At 49.4% G+C, this 18,914-nt stretch overlaps 1 protein-coding gene across 5 annotated transcripts in view; it reads left to right on the forward strand.

Moving 5' to 3' along the window:
- Positions 1–13,240, forward strand: part of NUP214 (nucleoporin 214) — a 103,450-nt gene extending 90,210 nt beyond the window's left edge. For 4 of the 5 annotated variants that reach the window (XM_077851088.1, XM_077851086.1, XM_077851087.1 and 1 more), the window contains 5 exons: positions 3,366–3,518; positions 8,293–8,464; positions 10,433–10,572; positions 11,428–11,452; positions 11,960–13,240. In XM_077851088.1, the coding sequence (XP_077707214.1) occupies positions 3,366–3,518; positions 8,293–8,464; positions 10,433–10,572; positions 11,428–11,452; positions 11,960–11,993 (524 nt within the window). In that variant the 3' untranslated portion in view covers positions 11,994–13,240. Of the gene's footprint in view, positions 1–2,960; positions 3,050–3,365; positions 3,519–8,292; positions 8,465–10,432; positions 10,573–11,427; positions 11,453–11,959 lie in introns of those variants that run through there. The other variant, XM_077851090.1, reaches the window with a different exon arrangement.
- The last annotated feature ends 5,674 nt before the right edge of the window (positions 13,241–18,914 follow it).

Below are 18,914 nucleotides of genomic sequence, written 5' to 3' on the forward strand. Positions count from 1 at the left end.
CATTTGGGAAGAATCTGTTTGGGCCCGCAAGGCCTCCCTCTACAACTGTTCTGGAAGAAAATGTCTTAGAAAGCATCCTGGATGGGATGCCTGTGTGGCTCAGTGGTTGAGCCGCTGCCTTTGGCTCAGGGCATGATCCCAGGTCTGGGGATTGAGTCCCACATCCTGCTTCCTGCATGTAGCCTGCTTCTTCTGTGTCTCTGCCTCTCTGTGTCTCTCTTGAATAAATAAATAAAATCTTTAAAGAAAAAAAAATCTTGTACTAGAGCTTCTTGAGAAGCCCCTTCTCAGTGTGTGTGAAATTCTAATTGGTGACTCTAGACCTGCAGAAGGAAATGGGAGCTGGTCTTTGTGATGGTATTTATATCAAATTTATACCAGATATAATTTAACTGAAGTAGGGTTGGCCCCAGTGTTGGGTCATGCAAGTGTTTTTTGCCAAATAAAAGGACCCAAGAGGATCCATGTCGTGCCAGCAGGGGGAGGCCCAGAGCAGATGCCACTTGTCCCTGGCCTTGCCACCCTGGAGAGTAGAAGCCACCAAACAGCTCTGTGACGACGGGCTCTCTCTGGGCTGCTCTGCCCACAAGTGAAGAGGTATCTACTACAATGATATGTTGTTCCAACAACGAAGATACCCTCTTACTTGTATTTCCAGAGCCAGGGACTATGTTATTTTAGAACCACTAAGAGAACCGAGCAGCACGTTGACGACTGTGGAAACAGAAGCAGACCTCGTTTAATGCCACTTTGCTTCAGAGCAGCTTAAATAAATCCTAAAACGTTTCAACATGTAGAGCTCCTCTTGAGACTGTGAACGAAAACTGTTACAACTTGACTGGTTTAACTCATGATCTTTGCAAAATGAAAAGGATTACTGTTTTTTGCCACTGATCTGCTCTGTGTCTTCTTATGGTGAACACGAGTGGGATGTAGCAGGAGGAGGAGTTAAAGAAACGGGAAGTTTTGTATCCTAAGGAGAGGATCTGCCATCGGCCCAACTGGGCACTCTGCACACGTCAGCTCATCTGATCCTCACCGCAGCCATGTGGACACCCTCTCCCCCCTCACTGTCCCCATTTTATCTCAGAAGAAACTGGGACTTGGGAAGGTGAAGTCCTTGCCCACAGCTACTAGGTAGCCTGAGCCAGGGCTGACTGCAGAACACCTGTGTACTCCACTGTAATGTCCATGAGCATCTTCAGACAGAGGAGTCTCCAAGGTGAAGGGGTAAATCTGCCTAGAAGCTTCTGTGTTCTCTGACTTCAGGCATTTCAGTCTCCCAATATCATCCTGGTAAAATCACTTCACCTCTGTGTCTCAGATTTCTCCAAGAGGAGAGCTAGCCCCAAATCTCGCACTTGACTTGATTTGCTATTTGGAATTTTTGCCACATGAGTACTAATGAAGTCGGAAAGTTGCAGTCTCTATTCCTGAGGTACCAAGTAAAAGGAATGGCTGGATAGCCCGTTTTTCACCACCATTGTCGAGTGTACTGCCACCGCAAGAATATAATGTGGCCTCTAAGCTAGCTCCCTGACGGAAAGCTCAGGCTGTTCAAGAGGACATTTTTGTAAACTCCACCTACAAGTCCCTTTACAATAGAAGAATGGATAATCCTGTGGTACCATGTATGAGGGTGATGAAAAGGAGCTTGTGCACCCCTCCCACCATCAGTGCCTGGCACACTGCTAGCCAGGTGCTCCAACTACCACCAGGAGTTTTTTTTTTTTTTTTTTAAGATTTAATTTATTTATTCATGAGAGACACAAAGAGAGGCAGAGACACCGGCAGAGGGAGAAGCAGGCTCCATGCAGGGAGCCCGACGTGGGACTTGATCCTGGGTCTCCAGGATCAGGCCCTGGACTGAAGGTGGCACTAAACCACTGAGCCACCCGGGCTGCCCACCACCAGGAGTTTCACAGAGCAAATGACCATGTGGTGGCCGGGGGTTCCATGTATTGGTGCCTAGAAATTCAAGGTGGTCATGTCCCTGAGGTAAGCTATTCAGTTCCTGGATTGTAGATCAAGAGCATTGCAACTGCAACTATGAGCAGTCGCATCTCACGCCTGGGTAGGATTGGCAGCAGAGTGAGATGGGGGACCTTGGGATTGACAGGTTCGAGGTGGGACACTTTCATATACCTGGACTTTGAAAGTGAGTTCCTCTCCTCCCCTTCCCTCCATCACCTTCACTGGAAGCACCTAATCAGCTCAGGGCCATACTGGCCTCATATAGATGTTTACACTTCTCACTTGCTAATGTGGCATGTGCCCTGTCACTACCAGGAGCATCAGTTCAGTGCCCCACTTACTCCCGTGCCTTTGAGCCTTGACCCCATTTCAGGACAGCTTCACCCCACCGCCTTTGGGCTCAAACTTATTTTAACAAAATGCCCACCCAAACATGGTAGTGAAGTGTGAGTTGTCTCTACCTTCTCCCCCCAAAAGGTGAAAGAAAAACTCCTGATGGTGTGCTGTTTGTGTTACCCAAGTGCTCCTATGTGTACAATTTTGGCTACTTGTGCATTACTGGTCAGATTTGCATTTCTTGTAACAGGCAAAACACTTCTTACCCATCTTGGTCTTTAGGAGTTCATTTCCTTTATTCCTTTCATTTTTGGTGTAGATTCAGTGTGTAGAGGGAGTGACCCACCTAGATAACCATCTGAAAGGTCAAGGGCTTCATTGAACTGCTTAGGAAAAGGAAATCAGACTGCAAGTCTTGCTACCTCTTACATTCTTCATAATATCTTTAGTCGTGTCTGTCCCCCCCCCCCCCCCCCCCCCCCCCCCCCCCGCCGCCAAGATCAGAGTTAGGAGCATTGTGGTTTTTCTTGTTTTGCTGCCATTCCTTGAGGAGATCCGGCAACAGCCAAGAGGCCCAACCTGACTATAAAATCGGGAAGCTGGTAGCCATTAAGCATGGTTTGGATTTACTCTGACTTTTTTTTCTCTAGCTCTACAAAGCGTGAAGTTGGTTTTCATGGGAGGAGATGAATGAAAGCAAGCCCTATTCTTCAGGAGAAAACAGTCTCATGGGAAGCTGGTAGAGAGACCTGATCCCCATGGGGGTACAGATGCGTTTCTGCAAAGGAGCGTCTTTGCTGGGCCTGTTGCAGCACCCCCCTCCCTGGAAGGTGTTCCCCTAGAATCCAGAGTCTGGGCTCCCAGAGATTAAGAATTTGTTATTAACATGTGGGCAAATCAGAGAAGGTGCTCACTACAGCCCAGCTCCCTTGAGTCCCAGACTTGTCATTTGCTTCTCCTCAAACACCTAGCTGCAGTTTTTTTTCTTCTGTTCCAAGTAGATAAGGACATTTTTCTACCTCTGATCTCCCTCAACATGTTCCTCCTTTCTTTAGATACCTCTAATCTATTCGGAAACAGTGGGGCCAAGACATTTGGTGGATTTGCCAGCTCATCGTTTGGGGAGCAGAAACCTGCAGGCACTTTCAGCTCTGGAGGAGGAAGTGTGGCATCCCAAGGCTTCGGGTTCTCTACTCCAAATAAAACAGGTACTCTGATACTTAATAGCTGTGGTGATTTTTAGATGTGTTTTTACATATGCATGGACACCTGGAAGGAGATCTCTCTAGGGTGGCTCTCAAGGGAGTAGGATTGAGTATGGATGAAGTGACTTTTCCTCCCTAATTCATTTTTATATTTACTGAGCATCTGTTGTGTTCCTAACACTGTTCTAGGTCTCCTGAGACATGCCCAAAGCAAGAATGTAAATATGTAGCAAGTGCAGAGCAACCAAAGTAGGAGAACATACAAAACAGTGATAACTAAAATATAAACAAGAAAGCACCCAAGTCACAGAATAGCTTGGGTCCCATTCCAGGTCATGGGCAAGACAGATGATCTGCTTAGTTTTGGGGTCTATTTCATTTGTTCTCTTTCTCAAAACTTTTTTTTTTTTTTAGCATAACATACATAAGTATATTACATGTACACATACAACATCCACTTACTGCAAGTATACAGCGTAGTTACTTCCCACAGCTAGTGGATTCCAGAGTAAAGGGCATCGCTAGCACTACTTCTTATCCCAGCATTACTTTTAAAGTATATCTTTGTGAACTGTGTGACTTTCTATATCATATGCTACATTTGTAATTTCAGAATTTAAGGAACAATACATATGTAGATAAAAAAACACTTCATTTCTGTCAACTGCCTTTCTGTCCTCTTTCTGTCTCAGATCTTCAGAGGGTCTGCATTCCTATCCCTGTTGCGTGGAAAATTGTGTCAAAAGATTTTTTTTCCCCAAAAAAGATCAGTGGCAGAGTGGGGGAGGATGTTTGCAGAGAAAGGAGTTTTTTAAAGCAGACTCCCCAAGGGTGAGTGGTCAGGATTCTTGTTCCTTGTGTGTATGGGAGACTTTAAAATTATGTGAGTTCGAGAGGAAAGACCCTACCAAGGACCAGATGCATAGGTGGCTCTGACATAGGACCGTCCCACATTCCATGCCTGGAATCCCACCTTCTGGAACCTAAATTGCTGTGGTTTCCACACATCGTGCTCCATTACTCAGACCTGTGGCTTGGGTGGGTTAGTCTTTGGTTGCAGTGTTTGATTCTTCCTAGAACTTAAAATGCACTAGACATGAGCATTGCAGCTTTATTTTGGCCCCACCCTTCCTCACAGTGAATGATTTAAAAATGAAAAAGCTACAAAGCTCTGAGTCCTAGTTAACAAAGCAGACATTTGACTGAGAAATTTTAATCCATTAATCATCAAGGCGTCTTTTTTTTTTTTTTAAGGAACTGGATAATTTTTTTTTTTTTTATTCAAGTGTTTTTCTTATATGTCGTTCTTATTCTGGAATCAGGTCCCAGTTGACTTTGAGAATCTTATGCTTTTATTTTTTTAATCATAGAGAAAATATATTCTACCTTTCCGAATATTTTTCCTGTTTTTTTGCCCTGTGAAAGGCCTCAGACTGAAGACTCCAACAGAGAAAGCTGCAGGGGATGAATGAACTGGTAGCAACAGAGGTGACACTAAGGGTAGAGGAAGCCCATGTCCCCTGTGCTTCTGGCACTTTGGCTCTCCCTGCAGGACTTAATGGCAGTTCTCAGGGGGCTTCTGGTGTAGATGGAGGTGCTAGAGTCTTGAGCATAAGGAAAGGCTGCTTTAAATAAAGGAGTCATCCTTCTTGCCGAGGCAATACAAATGCCTAAGACATCACAGTTGGCATTTTGCTTTAAGACAGATTTTAGATGGATCATTTTGATGGGTCTTTGAAAAATTCCAAAAGTGTCCATCCTCTCTCAGTACAATTACCTTAGGAAATAATAGTGCTGGAGATTACTTGTGAGGGAAACAGAGGTGGGCCCAAACCACCGTTCCCAGCCTGTCAGGCTCACTCCATTGCCCTGTTGCTGGGGTTGCGGTGGAGAGAGGCTGGGTGACACATGCAGTTCAGTGGTAGGTGCTCTCTTGAGTCACACAGCCCTTGCTTCAGTCCCAGGACTGCCACCATCAGCTGGCTGATCTCAGGCAAATAACATATTCTCTGAGCCTGTTTCCTCCCCTGCAAGGCAGGGACTCCGGGTTTATTGGGAGAATTAAGGCAAAGTGTTGTGTAACACCTGGCACTATACGTGGCATACAGAGGGCCCTCAGTAAGTCAGGTGTTTTATTATCATTGATTATTAGCAAATTTCTGTTTCTTCTGGAGAAGAAAATCATGAAAATATGGCATCTAATACAGTCGAACCCTTCCTAGCATCAGTAGTGCCTAGATCCAAAAAATAATAGAGTGATCATTTTCCTCCTGTTTCACTTAGCTATGACCCAGGTTTGTTGTTTGGGGGCATTGTGTGTATGTGATATGTGTGTTATATGTGTATGTGGGGGGGGTGTATGTGGTATATCTGTATGTGGGGGGTGTATATATGGGGGGTATGTATGTGTGTATGTGGTGTCAGTTTGTATGTGGTTTGTATGTGTTGTGTATGTGATATATGTATCTGTGATGTGTGATATATATGGTGTGTATGTGTGTTTCTGGTGTGGGGGGTTGTATATGTTGTGTGTGTGTGTCTGTGGTATGTGGGGGGGTGTATATGTGGTATGTGTGGTTGTGTCTGGTATGTGTTGCATGGGGGAGTTATATATGTGATGTGTGTCTGGTGTGTGTATGTGTGTGTGATATGTGTGGTGTGTGTCTGGTGTTTGGGGGTGTGTCTGGTGTGTATGAGGATGTATGAGGGGTGTGTATGTGGTATGTGGGGGTGTATATGTGGTGGGGGGTGTATATCTGGTGTGTGAGGTGTGTATATGGTGTGTGTCTGTGGGGTGTGTGTGTGATATGTGATTGTGTGTGTGGTGGGTGTGCATATGGGGGTGGGGAGGGCGTGCGTTTGTGTGTGTGATTCTGTGTGTCTCACCTCCTCTCCCCAGTCCAGTTTATTTTCTGTATCATTGTGACTTCTCTTATTTCACTCACCCTCCACCAAGAAGTCAGAGTAATATTGTGCGCAAGGCACCAGGTACAGCTGTGTGTGTCTAGGAAGAAAATGTAACTAGATCTATGATCGGTCTTAAATAATTCAACTGCAAGGGTTTTTTAGCACTTTTTTTTTTTCCACTCTCTTATATTTGTAACCCAACAGTCTCCATTATCATGGCTTGGAATTTCACTCATGATTTGAAAATCTAGAATGTTAACCCAAACATGAGCCCTAGCAAAAAGTATCTTCACTAGGAATGATAAGTAAGCACAGGAGTGAATCACAACAAATAATGAAAGAATTCAGCTAACAGCTTTTCCTGCCCAGAGTTTGATCTTTCCTGATTCAGGTAGCAGAAGTTTGCAGTCTGATTGTGCTTACATAAGAAGGCCTGACTCCTGCCTTTGGCCCAGGGCGCAATCCTGGAGTCCCGGGATCGAGTCCCGCATTGGGCTCTCGGCATGGAGCTTGCTTCTCCCTCCTCTTGTGTCTGCCTCTCTCTCTCTCTATGTCTATCATGAATAAATAAATAAATAAATCTTTAAAAAAAAAAAGAAGAAGAAGGCCTGATGCGTGCCTCTGATGGCAGGACTCACTTTCCACAAAGCGCGAGAAGAGTGTCCTTGGCCTCTCTTCGTTGCACCGAGGCCACTGTCATCCCCTTTAGCACATTAGCTCCTTAGGCCAGCACTCATTTTAAGAAATACTCTGTTCTAGAGCACCTTTCTTTTACAGTTTATTCCATTCTGTTCAACAGACACTCACTGAGGTTCCCAGCTCATAGCCTAAAATAAGGTACACAGTATCTTGGGGTTGGGAACCCTCTCCAGAGCAGAAGGAATATTCAGGGAAGGACAGTCCGTCTCCCCGCCCAGCATGCATCTCCGCCAATCCAAGGGGGCCACCTCAGAGCACCTGCCCTTCGGCACGATGGCCTGCGCATGTGCCAGCCCCCCAGCCCCCGTTCAGCAGTCAGGGACTCCGATGGCTCTCCTCAGGGCTGATTGATTGTTTTATCACATTTATCCAGCAGCCTTCCTCCAGAGAGGAAATTCAGTGTGCTTTTTTATTGAGAAGTTGCTCCTGACTGCAGAGAGAAAGCATTTTTAAGAAATTTTTCTGTGCAGCGAGACTGTGGAGAGATGTGAGAGCCATAGGGCTTTAAATAAATAAAAAGCCCCTGGCTGAGCACCAGTGCCGTGTGCCTCTCCCATCTCTTCTGTAACCCAGTTCATAGGTTCTCCCCAAGAGGAGACTTTGAGGCTCTAGCTTTATTTATTTATTTATTTTTTATTTTTTATTTTTTATTTTTTATTTTTTTTGAGGCTCTAGCTTTAGAATGTGGATTTTCATGAAGCTAGAAGCCCTACCTGAGTCGTGATAGTAACAACATCTGTCATCTTTGACAGCCAGGCAGGGACCAGAGTTTTCCAGAATGCTTTTTCAGTGAGGAGTCTCAGAACCACGTGGTCGGGCTGGGAAGGGGTCAGAAATGCACCAGGCTGGTTCTTGGTGACGATCTGATTCCACGAGACTGGGAGCTGACACGTCCACCTTGCCCATGGGAGGGATCGAGGGTCTCATAGACAAACAAGGGTCTGCTGGATTCTTAGAGCTCCAGGGAGCTCCCCTGGTGGACCCCACCCTTCTGCTAGAAGTGGAGGGGGTGGTTCGGTACTTAGAAGTCACAGTTATTTTAATTTGATTTTCTAACCTGTTTTCCCCTTTTTCCTTCCTCTTTTGATTTGGTTTCTCACCACTTATTGTCTTCTCTTCCTGTCTCCTTTCTTTTTCCCTGTTTCTGTTTGTTTGCCTCTGTTTTGCTCAGGTGGCTTCGGTGCTGCTCCAGTGTTTGGCAGCCCTCCTACTTTTGGGGGATCCCCTGGGTTTGGAGGGGTGCCAGCATTCGGTTCAGCCCCAGCCTTTACAAGCCCTCTGGGCTCGACGGGAGGCAAAGTGTTCGGAGAGGGTACTGCGGCTGCCAGCGCAGGAGGATTCGGGTAAGCCCCCCCGGGGATGGACCTGGGGACGGCCGAGAAAGCACTGGGGCCCAGCATGCCCATTTTGGCAGGACAGTTCTTGCATTTTCCCTACTCTTGACTGAGCTGAAGCCCGCCTCCCTCAAAATCAGCAAGTCAGTCCAGGAAGCCTCTTCCTTCTCTGGGAAGGCTCATTTCTTCTAAGCTAGACACTGTCGAGTAGGCGAGTGGATGCGAGCTGTGTTGCCATTAGCCAAAAACATAGAGTACTGGTTGGCAGGCCCTGTTCTGGTGGAACTAAAGGATGATATAAGGAAGAAAAACAGTCCCATCCTAGCTTCTTTAGAGCCAGGCCTGCCCCTTGTGTGGTGATTTCTGTTAGGGAGTTCAAGGTGAATAGTTTTCACCACATTCTTTCTCCATGGGACTGTGGTGTCGTCCGACCCATTGTCCTTGAGCAAACCGTTCCTTTTGTCCTTTGTTCCACTCCAGACCCCCAGAGTGGGTGTGTGGGTCCCAGTCCCATGGGCCAGCTTCCACACTGGGCACTAACTGGGCACCCCACACATTTCAGAGTCTCAGCTTAGCTCTCAGAGCTGCTTTTTTACTGCCTTGTGCACATCCTCACTTGAAAATGCCATATTAGGGATTTGCTTTTAAGGGCCCCAGAAATTCAGTCTGGTTGCCAAAACCCCAAGGAGAAAATAAATAGCCTTCACCAGACCACAGAGTCCCAATAAAATATATGTGGTGATGACTACAAAGTGCCTCATTCAAAGGACATATGAGTGTCTGAAATCAGCATCTGGTGGACCTTGTCCTGGCACTGGGCACAAGACTCAGGATGCTTAAAGCTCAAGACATGGGAAGGGGATGAGGGCTTTGTTTGGGGGAATTGTTGGGATACTTGGGGTGAATCTTAAAGACAAGGTGATAGCATCTTTATCTTGAAAGTAAACTAAAGTATGTTTTTACTCATATGCCCTCCCCCATATCATGAAAGATATTGGTGTGGAAATGCTGGCAAATTTCCAGAAAGTGAGTGAGTTGATAGATTGCTTCCTGGATTTCATGTAGAAACTAATGATTCCTTTAAGTTTCCCCCCAGAAACCCCAAGAATTAAAATTAAGAAAAGCTTTTAAAGGAGAGTTTGGACCAACTTAAACCAATATTCTTGGCAGGTTCCAACAGACACTGATGTCTCCAGTGGCCGCCCAGCACAGGGTACTGCAGAGTTGGAGGATTTGGGGTTGACTAGGAATCTTGAGGTTTATTTATTTATCTGAAACCTGCTATTTTCTTTACTAGTAGCAAAGTATCATATTCTGCCTTGGGAGGGAGCTCACCCACACAAATCCTGACTGGTTAGTTCCATTTTGTCAAAGAGGCTGACAAGTACTGACTCTGTTATGAGGTGACTCTGTCACCTTTTCCCAGGTCCATGTCTGCCCCTGGCCAACATTTGAGGAGCTCCCACTGTTCCTGGGAGGCCTGGAGCAGGAGTAGGAATAGAGCAGGACCAGTCAGGACCACCCCAAGGGTCTGCTTTCAGAAGACCCATCACCTTGTTGTGAAAAGTCCATAGAATCAAGATCCAGAAAGAAGCTAAAGACAAATAACTGGAAGAAGGTTGTTGATAAACAAGAAACTAAAATGATGGGATGAAATCCAAGAACTATTGGAGATAGAGAAAAAACTGTAGTGCTGCTCCATTTCCAGATAACCTGGAATTTCCAGACAGTGGAGAAAAGCTAAAACCCCGGACCATTTGGCTTTTGTATCGTGTTCCTGTTGTCTTCCTTCCCAAAGCTGAGATTTGCTCTGGGCTCTAGCCTGCCACTTCTGAGAGACCACTAGTCTAAACCAAGCACGTCCCCTCAATTTGTGTATCGTGCAGCCTGAGGCCTGCCAGAGCAGGCCTGAGACTCTGGACAGCAGGTGCCAACATGGCCACACTAACCACCATCTGCTTTCTCACTGGAACCCAGGTTTGGGAGCAGCAGCAATACCACATCCTTTGGCACCCTCGCAAGTCAGAACGCTCCGACTTTCGGATCACTGTCCCAACAGACTTCTGGTTTTGGGACCCAGAGTGGGGGATTCTCTGGCTTTGGATCCAGCACAGGAGGTAGGCGGCCAGACCTGTTCCATCACTGTAATCCCTCCTGCATTCTCCTTAATAAATGCCCCCCACCTCTCTGCACACCCTGCCCCCCACCCAAGAATTGAGTGGTTTTTACCTGACAATTCTGTTTAGTATTTTAAAGGCTGAAAGTGGGTGAAAAACAAAATGTTCTTTTTAGGCTTTAATTAGACATGTAATGTGCCATTTCTTACCAAAGAAAAAAATGACTGCCTTGATTTTCTCTCAAGACAAGAACCCATAATAATAATCGCCTTACTAGATCTTGGTTTAAAAATCAAAGGTGGCAAATGCCAAAGATAAGATGTAAAGACTGGACAAAATGTCTGATTTGTTGAACCCACGCTTCTTCAGATAGTGGAATACGTATGTTCTTCTGGTTTTATTTCTGCAACATTTATGAGGTGCAGAAGTGAGGCATCGTTGTTACTTTACAAATGAAGAAAAAAAAATCCCCCTCAAGGCCCATTTGGACAAAGGGCCAAAGGGCAAGCCGCAGAACCAGGCCTAGTACCCAAGTGTCTTGCTTCTCCAAGCAGCAGCAAGTGAATGGGAAAAGGAAACCATGGTTTCCTAATGAAAGGGGTCCGTGTGGCCCCAGAGCAGCTGAGTGGGAGGCGCCATGCCAGGGACCCACAGCCCACACTGGCCGTGGGGGAGAGAAGAACCTTGAAATGCCAAGAAGGCTCCTCACCTCTTCCCCACCCCCACCCTCCGCTGGCCTTCAGATGGGGGGCAACAGGGCTCTGCAGGGAGGGACGATGTGGGGCCCGGGACTGCCCCTCCGCCTCTTGAGTGCATGTGTGCATGCACTCACTTCACCCTTCCCATCTTTTTCAGGATTCAGCTTTGGATCATCTAACTCGTAAGTATCCACCTCCAGTTTGCAGCCATTAAATAAGGAGGGAGGAGTGTGTGGTATGTGAAAATATTACACTACTAACTTTTGCTCTATTTGTATATTTGTATCTGTTTTTCCTGTTTTGTAAGCTTGTCCTGGAAGCATGGGGGTTCAGCAGTAGGTTTTGGGTTTGGTGAACCTGCTGATCTCAGCAGGAGTGTAGCAGGAGGTGCCAGGCCTGGCCTCCTCAGGGGCCACGCATAAGAGAGAGGAGTATGCCTTCCGATGAGCAAGGACTGGAGGGCAGGACCCGAGAGATGCTGTTCCCTGATTCCCTATTAGTGTCTCAGGAGCTTCGTGCTGCCTACGGGCCTCCAGTCTTATATTTTGATCCTAGCTCTGTGCTTCTGTGTGGAATCCTATGACGTTAAAAATTCAGAGTCCTGAACTTGGACCTCAGGCTGTTGCATGAGCCTCGGAGCCCTTCCTCAGCAGGCACTGACCTGCCTCTCTCCCGGTGCTTCCTTACAGGTCTGTCCAGGGCTTTGGTGGCTGGAGAAGTTGAGTGGGTGTCCGTGTTCCTTTCCGATCCTGAGACCAACCACGTTCTCAGCTCCTCTTCACTGAGCCACACTGGAGCAGTCCTCCACGTGGACATTCGCACTGAAACACACACCCAGACAGAAACAGCAGAAACCAAAACTCTTGAGATGCTTGATCGCTTGTTCATATCTTTTCTATTTCATGTTGGTTATTATGGGTGCCCTCTCCCCACCGCCCCCCTCCCCGCTATTAAACTCTGGTCCGTTTCCATGCTGAATATATGTGGGTTTTGTCAGGTCACAGCCTGGGAGAGGGGTTTCCTCATTGCTGTGGCTCCGAGAAAACTTCCCAGCCTCCGGCCAACCAGCCATGTATATATCTTCAAGATTGGCACCAGAAGTCAGCAGCATCGGAGATGGATGCATGAAGAGGGGGGGTGGAAGCTTCTCCTATGACACCGACTCTCCTCGAGCCTTGGCCCTTGCCTACAGAAGAGACTGAGTGCTGGCCAGCCACCTTTGTGAGGCCATAACTTGGGTATCTCCTTTTCGTGTCCTTGCTCCTGTGGGACATCCAGACCCTAGAGACACCAGCCTTGTGATTGGGTGAAGGGCAGGGAACTCCCTTGTGCGGGCATCAGCCAAGTCAGAAGAGCTCGTGGCACCTGAAATCAAAGTGCAGGCAGCCATGAGGCGAGCGCGGAAAACAGGCCAGTGCATGCTGATAACAAGGACACTGCCCTTGGACCAGCCCCATCAGCTCATCTTGTCAAGGTGGCTCTGGGTGCTTGTGTCCCGCAGCTGATTTCTTTGACTCTGGAGAAGAGTGATGGAGAAGAGCGTCTTTATCTCCAGTGACAGTGACATCGGCCACCCCGCCTGGTCCGCTGTCTGTTAACCACAGTGCAGATAACCCCAGGACAGGCCTGCAGTTGAGACGACGCTGCTGTCACTGACACTGTGGCCACGTGTTTGCCAAGATGGCAAAGGGCCCCCAACTTCCGTCTTATCAAAGTGTGTGAAATGCCATATCTTTTGGGTCTGGGCATGTTTTACTTCTCAGGCCTATGGTGTCCTAGGCATTTGCTGACAAACAAGAACTGCTTCACATCTAAAGCAGATGGGAGGATTTGTCGTCTTTCAGGCCAGGATGCAACCGTGCGTTGGCTCGGGTCACAGCAGGGGAGGGTCAGGAAGGATTGTTCAAAGTTTTACATATTGGAAAATTCTATTTTAAAATGTTTTAATAAAAGTTTTCCATGTGATTGAATCTGTCACATTACAGCCAGTGTGATCTCACTGGTTCGGTCAGCCTGTTGGGGTGGGTGGGCGTGGGGGCATTGCCCCTGCATCACCGTCACCACCTGCTCTGCTGATCCTGCCCTGAGAGGTTCTGTGTGAAGTAAAGCCCCTTGAGCCCCAGGCCTGCAGATTGTGATTCAGTAGGCCTGAAATTGGGCCTGGACACCCCAGGGTGTTGAGCTCAGTGGCTCTTGGGGCCCTCAGAGGAGGAGTGTCATCATGCAGCACTGTTGGGTTCCAGGAACCCCAAACCAGAATTAGGTCCCCGGTGCCCCCTGGGTGATGATGTATCCTGCTCCCATTGTGGCCTAGGAAGAGTAGGGGCTATCTGTGCCTCTCTCAGCTTTGATCCGAGTTCTTTAACACGTACTCGTTTGGGACCTTGTGGAATGAAAGAATATCCCGCCACCACCCCCATCCCCGTGCTGTCACACGAGGCCCCTCAGCTGTGGAGCTGGGCTCAGCCCCCATGACATCCACACTGCCAGACGTGGGGCTTGTTCCCCCTGCCTGCGCCCTCTTTAGTTCCTACAAAGGGGCCATCTTGAGAGCAGGAACTCAGATTCCCTGGGAAAAGCTCGCAATGGAGGGCTTCACCCTAAAGGGGGCCAGGTGATGAGAGCTGACTTGGGCCTCAGCAGGTCATCCTGCCGACTGGCACCCAAACCCAGCCAGTCTCCTGCCCTCCTCTTTACCCCCTGAGGCTCTTTTTTTATAAATAGAAGCTGGTTCCGCCTAAACCCTTGACCTGGAATTCTCTGCGTTAATCCTCCATCGAGGTGGCAGGTGACATCTTTCCATAAGGCCTTATCAGCTGTGCCCCACCCACTAACGCCCCCGCCACTTGCTGTCTGGCGGCAGCACAGAGGAATGCACTGCCGGTGCCTCAGCCCCTCTGCCGGCCTTTTCTGGGGTCGATTACACTAGTAGGTGGCAGGGGTCATCTCAGAGCAGGGCCTGCATGCTGGTGCTGAAACCTGAGCTCCCAGGGGCATGAGCCTTTCCTGAAGAGCCGCAGGAGTGTGGAGCCTGGGTCCCCAGGAGGGGAAAGGCCTAGAGAGGCTGCTCGAGCCCAGGAGGAGGCTCACCCACTGTCGTGGCACCATCAGTTGCAGTGGGGAGGTGGGCAGCCCTGCTGGCTGCTGGGGTGGCCCAGGAGAGGCAGGAAGGAAAAAGGGAAGACAGTTTAATGAGCAAGGTTGTGTTTTGTTTGGCTTTTCTAGACACAAATGTCATACAGTTGTAATTGGTGCTTCAGATGACAACACAGTGATACAGTGATAAAAGGTCAGAAAATGGGTTTCTTGGGGACAGGAGAACCTGAATAACAAGATAGGTGTGCGTGCAAGTCCCCTGGCGTGTTGCCACGGTTGTGAAGCCCTCTAGACCTGAGGCAGAGGTCCCGTCACTGCTGTCCTGCCTGTCTGCGTTAGCATCCCAGTGCTTGCCCTCAGCATTGCTCTCCGTTTCTGGCAACTCTCCAGAGAAGTTTCTGGGTCAGGTCTTTGGCGCTGCAGGAGGGGTGTGGACTGGGCAGGCTGACCCACTCCTAACCCTCACGGGGCTGTGTCACCAGAAGCACACGAGGTCTGCAGCCTCCTGGTGTCCTGAGGGCCTTTCCCTTGGTGGTGATGGAGATTGGAAGGCTGGTCTTGCAGGGCATCTTGCAGGGATGTGCAGGTTGAAGTGACAGAGAGCACCCAGCACAAAGCAGGTTCTCACTAAATGAAGACGAATGCTCTCACCTCAAAGGACCTTGCCCTACCTCCAGGGTAAAGAGCTCTAGATTCCTGCCTCAGCCTCCCCCGGTTTGGAGTGGGGGGTATCTTCCACACGGCTGTTGAGCCTCTTGTCATCAAACACAGAACCCCGTTGGGTAAGGGATCATCCCCCACTTAATGAAGCGCTAACACAGAAGTCCTCAACTTTAATTTGGGATTCTGATCCGAGAGCTGACGTGGGCCATTGGATATGTTAACAAGCTTCGCAGGTCATCTGTGGGACACATTCTGAGAGCCCTTTTAACTGCAATAACTAGAAATATTCTCCGCTCCAGGGGAGCGTCTGAAAGAGAACCTCACTCCCGTGGACGTGTTTCTTTTTGCCTTTAATCCAAGGTAAAGGATCTTTATGAATTGTCAACGAGAGACATGCATTTTGTATTTCAGCTGCTTGTTGGGCCATCTGCTCATACTTGTGCGCGCTCTCTCTCTCTGTCTCTCTCTCTCTCTCTCTCTCTCTATATATATATATATATATCAGCACAGGTGGACTGTCAGTTCCTGAACACCACCTCTTGACCTCACCCTGCCTCCCGATATGGGTCCTCCCCCTCCTTCCTCCCTCCGTGTAGCCGGTTATGACAAGGTTTTAGAGGCGGAGTGGTGCCCCCACGCCTCCCAAGCTTGAGTCTATGTCCCTCCCTCCCCTCCAATGTCATCATCCCGTGGGCTCCATCCACAGTCTCACGGGACACCCGGCCAGCGCCCCTGAGCACAGGCTGACGCGTCCACTCGGCACTACTCAGTGTTGCCTGCCGGGTGGGCAGCAGGGGCAGGTGTACCCCCCTACCTGGTCCGTCAGGATCCGTGTCTCCCTCCTACCCCGTTTTCCCTGGCCTGTCGCTCTTGCCTTGCTCACGTGTGAAACCAGCAGTTGGACTAGGACTATGTTGGCCCCTAAACTTTTGTGTTTGAAGTGATTCCTGTGGGAAGTTCATGTTCAGCCAAAACAGAAAGGGCTCCGTGGTCAAATAAGTTGGACAGAGGTCAAATAACGGACAGAACAAAATTTAACAGATTTTCATAGTGAAAGACCTCTTTTGAGCCTTTAATATGCAAATTTGCTTTGTAATTCAGTGAGATGGAACAGCCTGCCATTTCCCAAATCTTTCTGACCAGGGAACCCTTCTGCTGGAGCCAGATGCCTTGGAACTCATGCTGGGAGCTGCTTCGTTGCTGGTGTCGCGGGACAGAAGCATAGCTTGCTTCCTGTGGGTTGTGTTTCTAACATACGTTCCTCTCTTGCATTCAATTATAATAGTAGTGATAATTCACCAGAGACTTACTATATGCCACGTACTGTCTATCGCAAGCACTTCACGGGCATTTTCACGTTTAACCTACAAGCTAGAGACTGTGACCCACATTTTCCAGATGAGAGCAGGAAGCCAAGAGAGTTCAGTCATTTGCTGAGTCTTAAGCCAGGTGTTGGTAGAGCCAGAAGGAACCCAAGCAGTGCCCCCTACCCAGCCTGGCACTGCATGCCTCTAACCTCCCCTAGGCCCGGGCCATCCACCATTGGCTCTCAAGGCTCTTCTTCCCCAATATAGTCATTATTTTGGAAGAAATACCTGCCTGCTTGTGCCAAAGACACTGCTGAGCCCCTTCTGCACCTGCCCAGCCTACCCCATGCACCTGAGCCAACTTCGGACACAGACCACAGCAAACGTTCTGACTATCATGTGGTTACCTGCCCCCATTCTGCTGGCTCCAGCCTCGTAAATGGTCATAGTCTGTCTAGACCACAACCCCGGGGAGGGAGGTGGGGCAGAGGCTGAATCAGTTTAGCTCACGTTGGTACACACCAGGTGCAGATGGGGGCTTACTAGCTGCTCTCTGATGGTGATCGGACCCCAGAGGAAGCAGCTGGCGTCGTGCCCTTGAGCTGTCTAATCCCCCTCCTTCCTGCGCTGTCTCTTCCGGGGCCTGGCTTTGAGGCTCTCCAGAGTCCCACAGGAGGTCAGGCCGCAGACCCATTGAGGTGGCAGTTGCTCCATTGTTCAGCCCCTCTCTGCTTATAAATAGAATCCCCTCCATTCCACAGCCCTGGCCGGAGATTCTCCACATTGTTTTCGGCCCAGGATCACCAGCTGCAGTGAAAGAGCCTGTGTGCAGGAGGGCGGTGCAGGCAGGAGCCCTCGAAACACATGGCAGCAAGCCAGGCTCTGTCCCATCACAGTGTCTCCCCACCAGCATCACCAGCAATGCCTCTGCCCTTGTTGGCCCAGCTGGTCCTGGGCGAGGAGGACACAGAAGAGGTGTTGCTACTCTTCCGGAGGTGTCCACAGTCACAGTTTGGCCTGGCATTCTGTCTAGAGTCCTTACACCAGCCTGCAGGCCCCGCGTCTGGTCCCTCCTTCCTATCCTCTGACTCTAGCCTCCTGACTCTCAAAGCCCCTCTGCACCATCTCCAATCTTCAGATGGCCTGTTGTCCTTCCCGCCTCAGGGGCTTAAGTACATGGTTTCTGCAGCAGTGAACCCTCCTGCCATTCCCACTCGCCCACAGGGCTCAGGTTAGATAATTCTATACCCCAGCGCCAGCCCTCATCAGATACAACAGCTCCTGTTTTTCTCCTGTCGTACTGTACTATGTTGAGGCATGCGTCACAATTACTATTGTATAATCAGTCATTTGATTTGTATCTAGTCTGTCCCCTGCCCCCTCCCTCCAAAAAGTCAGTTCCCAGAGGGGAAGGGCCATGTCCTCCTTGTCTGTCAAGCCCTTACCAGCGCCAAGACAGCGTGAGTCAGGAACTGTGGAATCAGTGCCACCCGGAATGACTTCCCAGACAGAAGCTAGGACTTTCCCAGCAGCCAGACCCCAGCAGGAGATGGCAAGGGATGGGGGCAGGCCAAGAGCCAATCACACCAGGGCCACACAGCAAGGGCAGTATTAGAGCAGGGCCTGGGGGCTGGTTCCCAGTGCTCTCTGCCCAAGCTGACCAGAGCCCCCACCAGCCCTTACTGCAGTGGCCCCAGGAAGGCACTGGCTTGGGACTGGAGCAGGAGCAGCTGTCCATGGCACTCCAGTGATGACGAGCACAGACCGGACATGGGGACACCTGGGCATGAGGCTCTCTGACACCAGCTGAAGCAGGTCATGTCATCTGGCCCAAACTAAAATGGGGTAGTTAGGGCAGGTGTGCACAGGGCAGGTGTGCACAGGACGAATGACAGTACCTGGCAGAGCCCCTGGACGTCTGGCAGATGAGCCACAGTGCCCCTGCACTGGGCACATGCCCACATGTCTTCATCTCTCCCAGCGCTGACCAACAGCACTCCCTTCCCTCCCAAAGGAGGGGCAGGGCCTGTGGCTGAAAGACCCGTTGGCCTTGTGTCCCCTGCTCAGCCTCATCCTGGCCTAGAAGGGCACGGGGCTGGCCCCAGGGAAAGGAGCCCCCATACTCCCCAACGTTCGGTCTACAGATTCTGTTGCTGCAGGGAAAGCAGCGATATACACAGCTCACACCTTATCCAGGCCCCTCTCTGGCCCTGTCCTTGCTAATCTTAACATCCCAGAGCTCTCCAGCTGGCCAGAGGGGGCACAGGAGGAGCCAGGAGGGCCACCAGGCTGAAGTTGGCGTCCCTGGCTGCAGCTGACGGAGGGGCTGTATTAGCTGAACGAACAGCTTGATGGTACCAGCCAGCATTTTCAGAAGCATGTAGAATTCTCAAGTCTTGAGATGTTTGCTTTTAAATCACTTTCATTTTCTGTGTTTTAGGGAACAAGATGTGTCCCAGTGTAGGGAAATGAAACTGCTATAATTATTTTCAAGGTTCTACATACGGGTGATTTGACAGTGCAGTCTGAACCCCCACCCCCACCCCTACCCCCCGCCCAGGGCCCAAGGGAGCCAAGA

Source organism: Canis aureus, chromosome 16, assembly GCF_053574225.1.
Source record: "Canis aureus isolate CA01 chromosome 16, VMU_Caureus_v.1.0, whole genome shotgun sequence".
Lineage (NCBI taxonomy): Eukaryota > Metazoa > Chordata > Mammalia > Carnivora > Canidae > Canis > Canis aureus.